We start from the raw sequence: 17,198 nt of genomic DNA, 5'->3' as shown, positions 1-17,198 counted from the left end.
AATCCAGTGGTTCCAAACTCTCAGCACATGAGGACATTCTGGAAAGTTATGGAGGGCCACCTTGATTTTCTTCACGTGGCAAAACTTATCAGAATGTGGAAACGGGGTCATTAGGCTCAGATAAACTATATTTTACGGTTGTGGCCAAAAAAGGTTCAGAACCACTGTTCTATTCAATAGACTAGACAATCTTATAATCTCTCTTAGTACAATACCAATATCTAAAAGGTCATTGTGACCTCTGTTTCATATTTTATGGTATTACAACTCTTTGGTCTTAAGTAACAGAATAGATGAGAAGCAACTAGCTTTGTGAAATTAAACATATAATTTATTTCACTAGAAAACAAAGTGAAAATTTAGAAAGAACTTATAGTGTTACAAATTAGTTCCCAAATAATCATAGAATTTCTAACACAAGTCCTAATGATTAAAGTTCTGAATAAACTTTAGTGGTATTTCAAAATAAATCCAATGTTGTTAGTGTTGATGTGCCAGCAGTGGCCTGTGTCATATTGATGTGCCAGCAGACTTTTGTTGGATCATAATAATACAATCCAAGAATATATCCTTATTGAAAATGTCACTATAAATCCAAGTCTCTATTTCCAAGAATGTTATTTTTAAGCACTTTGTATTTCCAGAGATTAATAACTTTAATTAAATAATTTGAATAAATAAATTCCAGTCTAAACAAAATACTGGACACAACAAAAATAAAATCGATTCTACTCAGATCTTACAGCATGAATGACTGATTTCTAGATAAACAATATTACATAGTCCTCTACTTGACCTCAGGTCACAATTAGCACTTTCTAAAAAAGAGAACTATTACTTGACTGAAAATTTAATTCTGGGAGGTGCCATATGTTTACAAGATAAAATCTTAGCTATAATTAGTAGGCCTGTTACTAAAATTTATAATATAAAATGTGATAAAAAACAACAGGTAGACCAGGCATTTCATGGGGAATTTCCAATGTTCTCAACTCAGATCGAGATCAACATGTTGTTTACAAAACCAAAATCAATGATTCAGGTCAGGTAGAAAGTGAACATCATTTAGGACAAGGTCAAGTCGATTATACAATTATCCATAGCATATAATGGATAAAAAAATAACAAACAATGCTAGACCTATATACATCTGAGTCTACAAAGAAGGCCCTTTCTGAACATTGCTGAAAGACGCTGGAATAAATGTTCAATGCTAAACTTTTCATATAAATGACTATAATATCATGCTGTGATCGGCTACTTTTAGTAGCTTAACTGTATATTATACAGTGAATAAGTATAGGAATTAGATAAGTGGACAGCACACTCCATGCTTTTCATGTGAGGTCTATCTGTAGCAGCTATTCAAGCTAATTATTGTTGAATGACCTTGTTTTTGTACCGCTGACTGTCACTCCAAGGTTAGAAACCTCTGTGAGGTTCATCCAGGAAATCTGGCTTAATGGGGTGGACAGCGATATATAGGTTGTAAAGTTTTAAACAATGATTTAAAACAAGAGTCACTTGAAGGGCTGAAGCTCTACTGGCTAAAGTGATTTCCAAAAATTCAAGATGAGACCATTTCTTCCTTTCAATTGCACATTGTTGAAAAAAATCTTTGATATTCTTCAGCATTATGATGGACATATTAGATGTCAACTTCACACTATTTTCATTTAGGGCCAACAGAGCATCATAAGAAATCTTCTGGTGGAAACCACATATTGATATGACTTTCCTTTGTGGAGAAGAAATGAAAACAAGATTTTCAATAAGGATACCATGGTGGCCATATTTAATACCATATTGGCATCATTTCTATTTAGCGCAGTGGTCCCTCCCTTATAAGACCACCCATTCTGCACCATGAAAATGACCTTAGAAAAGGGATATCCTTTCCAGACTGTGGGGGTGGGTGGTGTGTGCTATATTTGTAAGAAGTGTATATATGTATATAAAGTTAAGAAAGCTACAAGCACCATTAGAACATTTAATATCTTGATTTAAAATTATCAACAGGTTCTTGTCCTTAATTCCAAGTGAACATGCATTAATAGTTCTGGCAAGGAGGCCATATAGGAGAGGGACCACTGTACTAACAAGACATGATAAGATGAAAGCACAGCGTACTTGACATAATAAGTTGTTAGTTAAAGCCCATGTTGATAAGCCAACCATTCAGAAAGTGTAATGATAAAAATATTTTCAAGATGGCTGCTTTTGTAGCCAAACATCTGAATGACACTATTTTCATTTTGGACATCATGTGAAGTGTAAAAAACCAATATACCAATTTGGTGAAAAAAATATTTTCTTACCTATTTGAATTTAACTTTTTCTCAGGCTATGTCAAAGTTTACTCATGTACTATATTTGACTATGTCAAAGTATACCCATGTACTATGTTTGACTATTATCAAAGTATACCCATGTGCTGTATTTCACTATGTCAAAGTATACCCGTATACTATGTTTGACTATGTCAAAGTATACCCATGCACTCTATTTTACTATGTCAAAGTAAAGCCATGTGCTATGTTTGAATATGTCAATGTATACTCATATGCTCTCTTTGACTATGTCAAAGTATAACCCTGTGCTATGTTTGAATATGTCAAAGTATATCCATGCACTCTATTTTACTATGTCAAAGTATAGCCATGTGCTATATTTGACTATGTCAAAGTATAGCCATGTGCTATGTTTGACTACGTCAAAGTATATCCATGCACTCTATTTTACTATGTCAAAGTATAGCCATGTGCTATATTTGACTATGTCAAAGTATAGCCATGTGCTATGTTTGACTATGTCAAAGTATATCCATGCACTCTATTTGACAATGTCAAAGTATACCCATGTGCTCTATTTGCCTATGTCAAAGTATACCCATGTACTATATTTGACTATGTCAAAGTATACCCATGTGCTCTATTTGACTATGTCAAAGTATACCCATGTACTATATTTGACTATGTCAAAGTATAGCAATGTGCTATCTTTGACTATGTCAAAGTATACCCATGTACTGTTTTACTATGTCAAAGTATACCCATGTGCTATATTTGACTATGTCAAAGTATACCCATGTGCTATGTTTCACTATTATCAAAGTATACCCATGTGCTATATACTCATATGCTCTCTTTGACTATGTCAAAGTATAGCCCTGTGCTATATTTGAATATGTCAAAGTATATCCATGTGCTATGTTTGACTATGTCAAAGTATACCCATGTGCTTTGTGGACCATGTCAATTTATACCCATGTACTATGTTTTACAATATTTATAATTCAAACTGGCAGCATTCAAGATAATCACCAGTTATGTCCAAAAACTGGAGTTGATAATCTATTTATATTTGTGTGTTATTGTGGTCATAAGTCAGTATAGCTAAACATCCAAGTCATGACCTTTGACCTTAAAATTAGTGTCAAAATCCTGACAATCAACTTGTACATTGGAATGCAAATAAATACAAAGCCTGGTCAAAATTCACCTGTATATAAGCAACTCACTGTCATAAGCTCAGAGATGTACAAAACTGCAACAGTGACCTTTGCCTTGATTCTAAGGTCAATTAGATCTGGTTTTCAAAAATCCTTCCCAAAAGTTGGGGGTCAGATCATTACCATTTTCCATCAGAAATAGTTAAATATTGCACATTTTAATGAAAAACTCATCAGTCTTGCATGAGCAGTAGCCATCACAAGATTTTCAGGATGGCCACTGGTGCCATTAATTGTGTGAACCTTTTGAACAAATCCCACAGGACCAGTAACATCAAAATACCAGTGGTCCTGCCCATATCAACTGGTCCTGTATTTCATCATCTAAGACAGAATGTAGTCAATGATACAATGGTAAATTCAGGTAGACATGAATATCAGATTTTAGTAAGGTTATTGAAATACTGAAATTGGGAACATGGAGTCAAACACATAAAAAGATATTTATATAATATATTAACTTTATTATATTTGATAAAACAGAGCACAAAATGGCCACTATTTATTGATCAGGAAAATGGTGCATACTGTCTAGCTGATCCATGTCCAATCGTGACTCATACAGAGGCTGGTCATTAGAATCTAAGCAGTGATGACCAGATGACCAGTCTGAATTTTGGTCTGAATAAGAATCAGCATCCTCATCCATTGAATTCCATCAATGACAGTGTTAGAACTAGACCCAGCCTCCAAAGCTGTGTCTGGTATTCAGTGTACAGATGGTCAGGAAATTTGGTCTGCAGAAGGTGAGTTCCAGCAGCTGGAAATAGAACCGGATCAAATGCATCCACATCAGTAGAATGCAGCTGAACATTTCTAGTTTGTTGAGATAATGCATGGCATCCATGCCTGTAGCTCAGTGAATTTTAACCCAATGTCTTGAAGTGTAAATAAATTTACCTAATTAAAACACCATCTACATCATCAAGTTTTCTTAAAACTAATTTACATTTTTACTTATTGTATGTTTGTGATGATCTGTCTAACAAGTAGACCATTTTTGTTTGCCTGTGGCACACAACAGCTACCCAACTGCTTTGTCCAGTATCATAAATGAACTCTTCCAAAACTCTGAGGGTTGTACACAGGCCACTATCATACAGGATATACAGAGTGAATCATGTTGGCCCATATGTTGATACAAATCATTTTAAAGAAATTTGGTAACTTTAGCTACATTATAAGAGGCTTACATAAAAACTTCTGACAGTGTCATATTTTTTTCTGAATTATACTGTTTGGTTTTTAGCCTCATTAAGCATCCAGGCATCCAAACTATTCCACACACTTATGTCGGGAACTGTAAATAAGGTGTGGCATCAGACATCACACTGATGTAGAACAGTGCTTATTTTGAGCTACAAGCGTCTAGGTCATAGATCAAAGGCATCTTCTCAAATCACCCAGATTTAAGATTAGTCATAAAAAACAATTCACAATTATTTATTTTTAACTTGGTTTTTAATATTTCTTTTAACAGCATACAAAATATAAATACTGTAGATTAAATTTACTTGATGTCTAAAATCCAGGCAGGCCAGATACTCATTTATTTTCATTGCCCCATGCTGGTGCCATGTTCTATGTCATTTACACCATGTTCATTTAGATCCATCTGCATATTGCTATAAAAGCATCGTTGCGAATATCTTCTACTTAAGATAAATAGCCACATAAAGATGTTCAAGAACATCAATTTCATATAGATAAAATTATATATTTCAAGAAAGATTTTTTTAAATGTTGGTATAGTCATCTGTTCTTTAAGTTTACAATCTCCCGTCAATATGATTATATGCTCAACAGGAAGCCATATACAGATTTTGAAGATGACAACCATAGCTGCCATATTGTATGTCCTCGGGGCACCATTTTCATTTAGGATGACAAACTAGACATGATAAGAAGTCTTCTAGTGAAAACCCTAAGCAGATAGGATCATCAATTCAGGAAAAGTAGCAAGAGCTAGTTTTCAAAATGGCCATAATGGACAAACTAGACATGATAAGTCTTCTTGTGAAAAAAGCAGCATAGCAACTGCCCAGCAATCCCCACAACTGTGGTGGAAGGGACCCAGGACCAGTGCAAGCCCAAAATTCCCATCAAACAATTTTTTGTTTTACTGGGAGGGGCCCATAATTAAATTTTGGGGGAGTGGATGGTGGCAGCCATGAATTTCTTGCTACTGTGGCACTCTACTTTTGTGTTTTGTATAGGGTTAGAATTCTAAAGAAAAATATTTCCCAGGTTTTTATCACTGATTATACACGTTAGTTAAAAAAGACCTTGTACGTCTTAGGTACTTGTACAAGAACTTTTAATTCCCTTTATTTTGGTGTATGATTGATGGGTGTAATATGGGTTATAGTGATACAGCTTGGCCACACTTCAGATGTGTACCTTCACTTATTGGACTTCAGAGGAAATTGTAAAAAGAAAGCCAATACCTTTTCTTAAATGTTTTATATATTTGGTAATTCATTCATTGCACTTTCAGAAGCTGGTATTGTCTATTCTGGCAAAATTTATTTTTTCTATTTTGATAACTGCTAAAGAATAGTATACTTTAGGCTAATTTGGACTGATCTATTGATCACATAGTAGAAGTCATTTTGTGTGTTTAGATCATGTACAATTTCCACAAGTACAATATCCAAAGAAGTTTCAAAAACAGTACATGAAAGAAACAGTGAAGTATGCCAACATTCTCTCCACTGTTGCAAATGCAAACAACTTCACCTTACAGCTGTCAGTCTCAAAAGTTCATAATATCTGTATTTCTAGGTTACTGCATTTGTATGGGAAAATATGAATGAGTTTTTCGAATGGAACTACTGCACGACCTTGGCAGTAAACTTTTAATTATATGCTAATTTTTTTATTCTATCTAATGCTTAATTATATTAACAAAATACACTACACGAAACAAAGTAACTGAATGAATGCAGCATTCAAAACTAAATACATAAGCGCATATTCATCATTACACAACGACAACATTATTACTTTGTACTTAACTCCATCCAGATAAATTTGAACTTAGTCATGCGCTCGACATAACTTTCGAAAGAAAATGGAGTGTCTAGTTAATACTGAAATTTGGAGTCATATTGTGAATGAATGTGCATCTGATCTGGAATGAATAGATTTTGGTATTTTTTTTATTCTACACAATTTCGTGATCATGGACTGGATTTATATGTCACAATTCCGTATGAAATACATGGGACTGAAGAAGTGAGGGAGAAGTGTGTTGACATCTACAAATGTGTTTCTGTTTCTGTCACTGAATGTTTGAAATCATAATGTGGGAAAAATATGAAGTCTTTCAATTGCAATTATCAAAAAGATGCTATGGAATTTAATGCTTATTTCATTTTGAGTGCAGTAATGAGGATGTAACTGCACTTATCATCAAAATTACAGTACAATTTCGAAATGTGTAATCAAGATTTAGAACCTATGACATGGCTCATGTAATTCGGATTTGCAGAACTAAGAAATTTTCAAAGTACATTTTGAGGAAATTCAGGATGTAAAACTGTAAGTATATTTTTTTGCCATTCTTATCACCAGCTAAAGAAGACAGTATATGACTTATCACTTGTATGTTATTTGTATGGACCCTTTCCTGCGTCTGTTGTATACTTTAGCTAGCCTAAATCAAAAACATTCTTTCAACAAAGTTAACGTGGAATGTGCCAAAGCAGCTGGTATGTGGTAGTCTCTTTTAGTTCATTCAGAAACAAATTTAAACAACCACAATGTAAAGCACCTCTTACATTATTTGTTTACAAATCAAAAGTGCTAGTGTCTGCATCCATTGTTTGTTTACAATAGAAAGTAGTTCCTTTATGCACATGAATGCAATATGTGTATTTGCTCACGAGTTCAGTATCGGGTAACACTGAATGATTCTGACAATGTAAAGTTATCGGAGAAAAAAATTGGCATATAATAAATCAGATATTTGCTACTGGGATAAGCCCCATGTCATTATAACTTTTAGATCCAGAATAGCAAGATTTTCAAGCAGACATAGTACTTAGTTTTGTGGTGAAGACCCCTTGCTGATATGAAAACCCCATGCTGATGTGAAAACCCCATTCTGATATGAAAACCCCATTCTGATGTGAAAATCCATGCTGATATGAAAACCCCATGCTGATGTGAAAACCCCATTGCTGATGTGAAAACCCCATGCTGATGTGAAAAACCCATGCTGATGTGAAAACCCCATGCTGTTATGAAAACCCATGCTGATATGAAAACCCCATGCTGATGTGAAAACCCCATGCTTATATGAAAGCCCCATTCTGATATGAAAACCCTTGTGAAAACCCCATGCTAATATGAAAACCCCATGCTGATGTGAAAAACCCATGCTGATGTGAAAACCCCATGCTGTTATGAAAACCCAATGCTGATATGAAAATCCCATGCTGATGCGAAAACCCATACTGACGTGAAAACCCCATGCTGATGTGAAAGCCCATGCTGATGTGAAAACCCCATGCTGATGTGAAAACCCCACATTTATATGAAAACCCCATTCTGATGTGAAAACCCCATGCTGATGTGAAAAACCCATGCTGATGTGAAAACCCCATGCTGATATGAAAATCCCCATGCTGATGTGAAAACCCCATGCCGTTATGAAAACCCCATGTTGGTATGAAAACCCCATGCTGATGTGAAAACCCCATGCTGATGCAAAAATCCCTTGCTGATATGAAAACCCCATGCTGTTATTAAAACCCCATGCTGATGTGAAAACCCCATGATGTTATGAAAATCCCATGCTGATATGAAAACCCCATGCTGATGTGAAAACCCTATCTGTTATGAAAACCCCATGATGTTATGAAAAACCCAGGCTGATATGAAAACTCCATGCTAATGTGAAAACCCCATGCAAAGCCCATGCTGATGTGAAAAGCCCATTCTGATATGAAAACCACAGACTGATAGGAAAAACCCCATGTTGATATGAAAACCCCATGTTGATATGAAAACCCATGCTGTTATGAAAACCCCATGCTGTTATGAAACCCCATGCTGTTATGAAAACCCATGCTGTTATGATTTTCCATTCAGTAGAGGCAGTGGTAAAAACATTTTCAAGAAGACTGCAGTGGTGGCCATGTTGTATGTTTGGTCAGATTCTGTTTTTAAAGGACCAATTAGATGTAATAAAGAAGTCTTCCAGTTAAAACCTCATGTGTATACATTTATAACCATAGTCATTTTTTTTAAATGGCTGCTGTAGTGGCCATATTGGATGGCCAAATAGGACCATTTTTATTTAGTATTATGCATATTTAATTTGTAGTGTGTATTGTCCATGATTATATGCTGTGCATAACTAATTTGTATTGTGTATTGTCCTTTGTCCATGATTATATGCTATGCATAACTAGTTTGTATTGTGTATTGTCCTTTGTCCATGATTATATGCTATGCATAATTAATTTTTAGTGTGTATTGTCCTTTGTCCATGATTATGTTATGCATAACTAGTTTGCATTGTGTATTGTCCTTTGTCCATGATTATATGCTATGCATAATTAATTTGTATTGTGTATTGTCCTTTGTCCATGATTATATGCTATGCATAACTAGTTTGTATTGTGTATTGTCCTTTGTCCATGATTATATGCTATGCATAATTAATTTGTATTGTGTATTGTCCTTTGTCCATGATTATATGCTATGCATAACTAGTTTGTATTGTGTATTGTCCTTTGTCCATGATTATATGCTATGCATAATTAATTTGTAGTGTGTATTGTCCTTTGTCCATGATTATATGCTATGCATAATTAATTTGTAGTGTGTATTGTCCTTTGTCCATGATTATATGCTAAGCATAACTAGTTTGTATTGTGTATTGTCCTTTGTCCATGATTATATGCTATGCATAATTAATTTGTAGTGTGTATTGTCCTTTGTCCATGATTATATGCTATGCATATTTAATTTGTAGTGTGTATTGTCCTTTGTCCATGATTATATGCTATGCATAATTAGTTTGTATTGTGATTGAACTTTGTCCAAAACTGGTACAAGTATGAGCATACCTGACTTTGTTTACATAAACAACATATATCATAACTAATTTTTGTTTATGATTGTAGAATATACAGTATATATGAATAAATATTACTTGTATGCAAACAAGTTTTGTGGGAGTTGAATTCAGTATTCCAAATGGGAATTCCTGGTATACAGTACTTGCTGCTTGTCATGTTTTTTTCCTTAAGTTTAAATAATAGACTTGATATCATTGACAACTTAGAATGTTCTATAAATGAACTTTTGACCCTTATCCTTGTCCCCATCCTGTGACTTAGGGTTTTTTATGAGATGGAATCATTTGTTTTTACTTAAGTTTTAATATGAGAGGATTTATTTACTTATATTGTTCATTGGAATTACAAAGTATCCATTAATACTTTCAGAGTAAATCACTATTTTGGGTTGGTTCATCAGTACATTCAAGATTGAAATTCATTCAGAACACCACTGGCATTCATTAGGAATATTCATTACTTTTGGACTTGTGATAGAACCTTTAGAACTATTTGGTATTTTGCAATACTGTAAGTTCTTTTTAAATTTCACTTTGTATTCTATAGAAATAAATATTTTATGAATTTTACAAAGCTTGTGTTGGTTTTCACTCTTTTCTTTTACATAGTTAAAGACCTTAGAGAAAATTGCAGCTAATCTAAAGAGATTCCAATTTCTCTAAAATATTTCAAGAAAACTAGTTTTTGAATTTTAAATTCACTCTTTTTAAATTTTCTAAGTCCCAAGTATTATTTCACAATCTTTAGTGAAACCAACAAGCTTTCACAATGCCAGAAAATATGATCTCTGAGGCAAACCTTCTTTAACAAAGCAAGAAATAACTAATATTTTGGTCTAATAATTGGTGGAAAAGAATTTTGGGAAAATAGTGCTTTGCAGTTTGATTTGTATGTCTCTATTTGACATGCAAGTAATTAAATTGAAATTAAAACACAGGATGGAAATAGAATTAAGAAACTTCAGCTTCTGAAAGAGAAAGAATAGACAAATCAGACTACAGAAAGAAGAAAGATAAGTGTAGTTGCAGAAAGAGGAAAAAAGAGAACCAGAGACAAATATAGCTACAGAAAGAAGAATGAGAAATACAGTTGCAGAAGTGGAAAGAGAGAGACAATTGCAACTGAAGAAAAGGAAAGAGACAATTGCACTTGCAAAAATAGGAAAGAGAGAGAGAAAGAAAAAGAGAAGACAGGTTAATGCAAATGCAATGTGAAAAGAATGAGAGGGAAATATATAGATGCAGAGACAAAAGATAAGTAAATACTAATGTGGAGAAAAAGAGAAAAGGAACAAAGCAAATTTAAATTTCGATTAAAAGAATTAGAACTGGCAATTGGACTCCCCCATTTACACACTAGTTTTTGATCTTATCATAAATATTAGGTTAGTACCCTCTTTTAAAGAAAAAGTAGATAAATATTTTCCTTAATCTGAAAAAATTGCTAAAAATTTGAAATGGCCAAGAGAGTATTGGGCTCTATTATTACAAAGCGTATTTATTGGCCAAGCTTGTTAAATCTCTACTTCACTGCCAGTACAACAAAGTGCTGATTATGATCTGGTTAAGGAATATATCTTCAAGGGTTATGAGTTGGTGGTACCTGACTCATATCGACAAAGGTTTAGGAAATGTAAAAAAGAAACTGGACAGACCCATGTCGAATTTGCAAGAGAAAAAGAACAATTATTTGAGAGGTGGTTCTCAGCCAAGAAGGTCGGTCAAGAGTACAATAACCTTAGACAGATCATATCAATTTAAGAGTTCACAAAGTGCATCCACAGTGATTTTAAGACCTACTTTGTTGAGCAAAAGGTCAAATTTTTAGAAAATGCTGCTCGTACAGCTGACGAGTATTCCTTAGCTCAAAGTTTCTTTTGTCAGTAAATCTTTCACACAGCAGTGTATTGGTAAAAAGCTATTTCAGTCTGATATGAGCACTTCCAAATCTCAAACTGGCACAACTTTTAGGAACTAAGTTTTTGAAAAGACTGATCAGAAATCCTTATCTTTTCCTACATACACCTGTTGCAAGAAAGCACACATTATTTCTGATTGCTACAAATTGAAATTTAAGAACCAGAATAAAGACAGCTATTCTTATTTCTAAGAAGTCAAGGACACAGGAACAATCCATGATGTGTGGTTTGTCATCAATGCAGTTCAGTGCCAGACAACAACAGCATATGTACACACCTGTATGGGGTCACAGTTGTCAGTCATCATTTATAAAGAGCACTTTTTGTCAGTTTTAATATGTGACAAAGAATGACAAAAATCACTGCATTAAGAATTTCCCATTTTTGTGTGTACTTATGTACATGCATCAGGAATAATTTGGTGGTACATGTATTTCAAAATCAAATTATGAGTACTGGTGAAAAATGCTGAGAGAGAATAGGAATCAAGCAAACTATAGTAGCAATGTCTTCATTGGCCAAACTATTTCACATGAGGAAAACTTCTAATGATACTCCCAAGTTTAAAATAACGTTCCAAATTCCAGGTACGTTTTTAGGAATATACAATCACGCAATAATAAAAAATATCAACGTTATTACAGGATATTTGGACTTTATTAAATTACAATTAATTATATTAAAAAAATGTCTGATTAGCAATATGTGATTACTTAAGAATCTACAATAAATTAGAGATAATAACTTTTCACTCAAAACTTTGTTCATCTTTTAACAGATTCAGAGATTCTTGGACTTTTCCCAATGGCCTTAGGGAAACCTCACTAGCAACACATAAAACTGTGCCATCCAATAAATTCCAATAAAAAACCAATCAATACAATCAATTACAGAAAGTGGCTGTCGTTCAACAATTCAGTATTTGTAATTTATAGGCGATAACCATACACATTAAATGAGGCATTTCAATGAAGGTAAAATCTGATAATACAAATGTCATTTATCATTCTTTTCATGTTTGGATTTTTTCTTGCTTTTATTTTTTTTACAGTTGTGATTAGTTTTAGACCCTTTGCTGCCATTTCCTCTAGGTAAATCAAAAGACATCTCACTGATATAGTCTTTACTTCCCTTGTGTCTTTCTTTTGATTTCACCTTCTTCCTTTTTCTTTTTCTGCCTTTAATTGTTATTTCTTTACTCACTGTTGTAGTTGTTTGTTTTTTGGTTCTATCACTTAGGGCATAATCATTTTGTGATAAACTTTCCTCCAGATGATTATCAAACTGAAGACCTGGCCCACTATCTTCTGCCAATCTGGAGTTTAGTCCATTGTTAGATTTCTCATGTTTGCTTTTTCTACTGTCTTCTACTAATCTGGGGTTCTCATGTTTGCTTTTTCTGTTTTCAACATGGTTCTGATCCATCGGATCATCCTGTAAATCCATAACCTCCACATTTTTCTTGTCTTTACTTTTGTCTCCTCTTTTAGAATCTTCGAAATTTTGCTTTTGATTAATACGATTGTCCTTTGCCTTACCATAAGTACTGACAACCTCATCTTGGACTGCATCTCCCCATCTTGATCCTGACCTATCGTCATGCACTGCCCTAACATTAGGAGAATTTGTAATTTCTTCTTTCTTTACTTCTATGTGAAGCTTGCTTCTAGGCTCTCTTTTGTCATCACTGTCCCATTTTGATGGTATTTGTAGGGTAGGTGCCCCACTTTGCCCCACTTCTTGCTTTTGTGAAGTTCTTTGGTATGATTCAGAAGAATTATATTTTTTACTGAATGAAGACCTCTCATGTTTGTAAGGATGCTGTCTGGTGTCAAATTTGTGATGACTTTTCTCTTTGAATTGATCCATTTGTTTCCTGGCCTGGCGCTCAGCATCCCGCAGAGTGCTCACAAGCATGTTAGTCAGAAATCTTTTGTTGGCTGGAGGAATAGAAGGTTTCTGCCTGAAAAATATGTTCCTCATGTGGACATTATAAATGAAATTAATTTAAATGCAAAATCTTAAGTTGATCTGACAACAAGACATACATATTTACTGATCTAAACACTAAATGAAAATGTATAATATACTGACAAGGCCTACATATATAATGAACTCAACTGATACAGACAAGGTCTACATGCATAATGAACTGACAAGGCCTACATGTATAATGAACTGAACTGATACTGACAAAACCTACATGCATAATGAACTGACAAGGCCTACATGTATAATGAACTCAACTGATACAGACACGGTCTACATGCATAATGAACTGACAAGGCCTACATGTATAATGAACTGAACTGATACTGACAAAACCTACATGCATAATAAACTGATAAGACCTGTATGTATAATCATTTGACAACACCCACATGTAAAATGAACTGACAAGACTTACATGACTTGTATAATGATCAGACAAGCATGCAAGTCTTATGGTCTCACAAAACCTACATGTATAATGATCTAACAAGACCTACATGTACAATGAACTGACAAGAAACGTGTATAATATGACAGGACCCATGTGCATAATGATCTGACAAAACCTGCATGTATAATGACTTGACTAGACCCACATCATCATGTATAATGATCTGACAAGACCTACATGTATAATTATCTGACAAGACTTACATGTATAATGCTCTGACAAAGCCTACAAGTATTATGATCTTACAAGACATACATGTATAAGGAATTGACAAGACCTATATGCATAACATGATGTGACAACAGGATCTACATTCATAATGATCTGACAAGACCTACACATATAATGATCTGACAAGACCTACATGTACAATGATCTGACAAGACCTACACATATAATGATCTGACAAGACCTACACATGTAATGATCTGACACGACCTACATGTACAATGATCTGACAAGACCTACAAATATAATGATCTGACAAGACCTACACATATAATGATCTGACAAGACCTACACATGTAATGATCTGACACGACCTACATGTACAATGATCTGACAAGACCTACAAATATAATGATCTGACAAGACCTACAAATATAATGATCTGACAAGACCTACACGTACAATGATCTGACAAGACCTACACATATAATGATCTGACAAGACCTACACATATAATGATCTGACATGACCTACATGTATAATGACTTGACAAGATCTACATGTATAATGATCTGACAAGACCTACATGTATAATTATCTGACAAGACCTACATGTATAATGATCTGACAAGACCTACATGTATAATTATCTGACAAGACCTACATGTATAATGACTTGACAAGATCTACATGTATAATGAGCTGACAAGACCTACATGTATACTGATCTGACAAGACCTACATGTATAATGATCTGACAAGACCTACACATATAATTATCTGACAAGACATACATGTATAATGAGCTAACAAGACCTACACGTATAATGACTTGACAAGATCTACACATATAATTATCTAACAAGACATACATGTATAATGATCTAACAAGACCTACACGTATAATGAGCTGACAAGACCTACATGTATACTGATCTGACAAGACCTACATGTATAATTATTTGACAAGACCTACATGTATAATTATCTGACAAGATATACAGGTAAAATGATCTGAAAAGACCTACACATATAATGACTTGACAAGACCTACATGTATAATGATCTAACAACAAGACCTACATGTATAATGATCTAACAACAAGACCTATGTTTATATTTTATGTATACTCATATTGTGTGTAAATTTTATGATTATAAATTATAAGGGTCATTTAGTAGGCAAACTATTAAATACAGGGTTCTCAATAGATTTCAAAAGTGAAGAGTCCGTTAACCCTTGACTCCAAAATCTTAAGAGTCAAAATAAAAAATCTCAAGAGTCAAAACTGAAATCTCGAGAGTAAATTTGTTTGAACAGTCATAAGCCCATAGCTGTGATTCCTCGTTATTGGTGGAAAATGTTGTTAAAGATTTCTTGCCTCATACTGAATTAAAGTGTTTCTTTTTCTATGTGTTACTGTGTGAATATTTTGTATATGAAACAGACAGTGGATTATTTTATACTTAATGATATTTACAACTTCTGAACATAATCTATGTTGATTGGATCAAATCATTTTATATGCAAACATATAGCCATACAACCAGGAAGGTTATATATCAAATCATTTTATATGCAAACATTTACCCATACAACTAGGAAAGTTATATATCAAATCATTTTATATGCAAACATATACCCATACAACTAGGAAAGTTATATATCAAATCATTTTATATGCAAACATATACCCATACAACTAGGAAGGTTATATATCAAATCATTTTATATGCAAACATATACCCATACAACTAGGAAAGTTATATATCAAATCATTTTATATGCAAACATATACCCATACAACTAGGAAAGTTATATATCAAATCATTTTATATGCAAACATATACCCATACAACTAGGAAAGTTATATATCATTGAGATATCAAGGATGTACATCACAGAACTGTCAGTTCACTTTTCCATTTGTTCTTAAATTTTCTAGTGAATTTCAGAGACGGACTCTCCTTCTCCTCAGAACTGACACTATTTTTCTGTTTCTTTGGAGTCTGTGGGTCAGAAAATTCAAAGAAATTATACTTTGCACCATTGTGATTTTAAAGTTCAGATGTATGCACTGAGTGTTATTTCCATTCAATTTTTTCTGAATGATCCATTAATTAAAATGCTTGAGGTTTTAAACATTTTACCGACTAAAACAAATTAATCCCCAATAAAATATAATCCCACGCTTAAAACTGTCTCCACGAGAAGCCATATATTCCAGTCTTGTCTAACTGATTATAATTTAAAGCACAGTCAAAGAAACGCCAATATTTTTTTTTCAGAAATGAATCCAGTGAAGTTTTAAATGATTCCAAAGTTATAAACATTATGCTCCGGCCCAAATATATGTGCATCAAAAACAGGCTCAAGTCGGCATGTCCGCATGTAAAAAAATGGGTCATATTTAAATTCTATGCATCAAAACCCAAGGGACGTGTCTATTGAAAACCACAAAATAGCCAAGTTCGTCCATTTTGGGTTTGTAATTTGGGTTGAGTCATTCATTTAGAAAGCATGTTTACTAAGTAATTCTATGCTCAACCTGAATTCTGATTTGTTGGCTGCTAGAATCTCAGTGAAAGACCTTGTTTACGTGTTAGATTGATCTAGAATTGAACTTTTAACCCTCATCATGGTTCTGAAATTGTGTCTTATTTTTTACATAAGATAGTAACAGAAGTATTATTCTTATTTTTAAAATCTGTAGTGGAGACAGTCATTTAGCTTAGTTCAATTATTATTTGAGAGGATTTATTTCACTTTTTTATTCAAATTGCATGGTGCTCATGAACCTTAGGACTAAGTAACTATTTTGGAATTACTGTGAATTAATTTATGACAATGTGGATTATATAATTGTGATACATCATGACTTAGTATATAAACATTATTCATGGCTACTGTCACATCAGCACAATAGAATGGACTTTATTTGGAACCCCACTGGTGACTTTTGAACTTGTGATGGAACTTTTAGGACTATTCAGGATTTAATTCACAATACTGTAAGTTATTTTTAAATGTTCACTTTGTATTCTATGTAAATAAATTATTTGTTA

General features: G+C 33.6%; 1 protein-coding gene across 3 annotated transcripts in view; it reads right to left on the bottom strand.

Moving 5' to 3' along the window:
- Positions 1-3,948: 3,948 nt before the first annotated feature.
- The window catches only part of LOC149796279 (uncharacterized), a 35,611-nt gene continuing 22,361 nt past the window's right edge, over positions 3,949-17,198 (bottom strand). For 2 of the 3 annotated variants that reach the window (XM_089960917.1, XM_089960918.1), the window contains exon 3: positions 12,157-13,484. In XM_089960917.1, the coding sequence (XP_089817043.1) occupies positions 12,518-13,484 (967 nt within the window). In that variant the 3' untranslated portion in view covers positions 12,157-12,517. Of the gene's footprint in view, positions 4,272-12,156; positions 13,485-17,198 lie in introns of those variants that run through there. The other variant, XM_089960919.1, reaches the window with a different exon arrangement.

The sequence above is a fragment of the Sinohyriopsis cumingii genome, chromosome 6 (genome assembly GCF_028554795.1).
Source record: "Sinohyriopsis cumingii isolate HCF-2022 chromosome 6, ASM2855479v2, whole genome shotgun sequence".
Lineage (NCBI taxonomy): Eukaryota > Metazoa > Mollusca > Bivalvia > Unionida > Unionidae > Sinohyriopsis > Sinohyriopsis cumingii.
The sequence above is the reverse complement of the archived record's forward strand: the minus strand, read 5'-3'. Positions and strand labels throughout refer to the sequence as shown.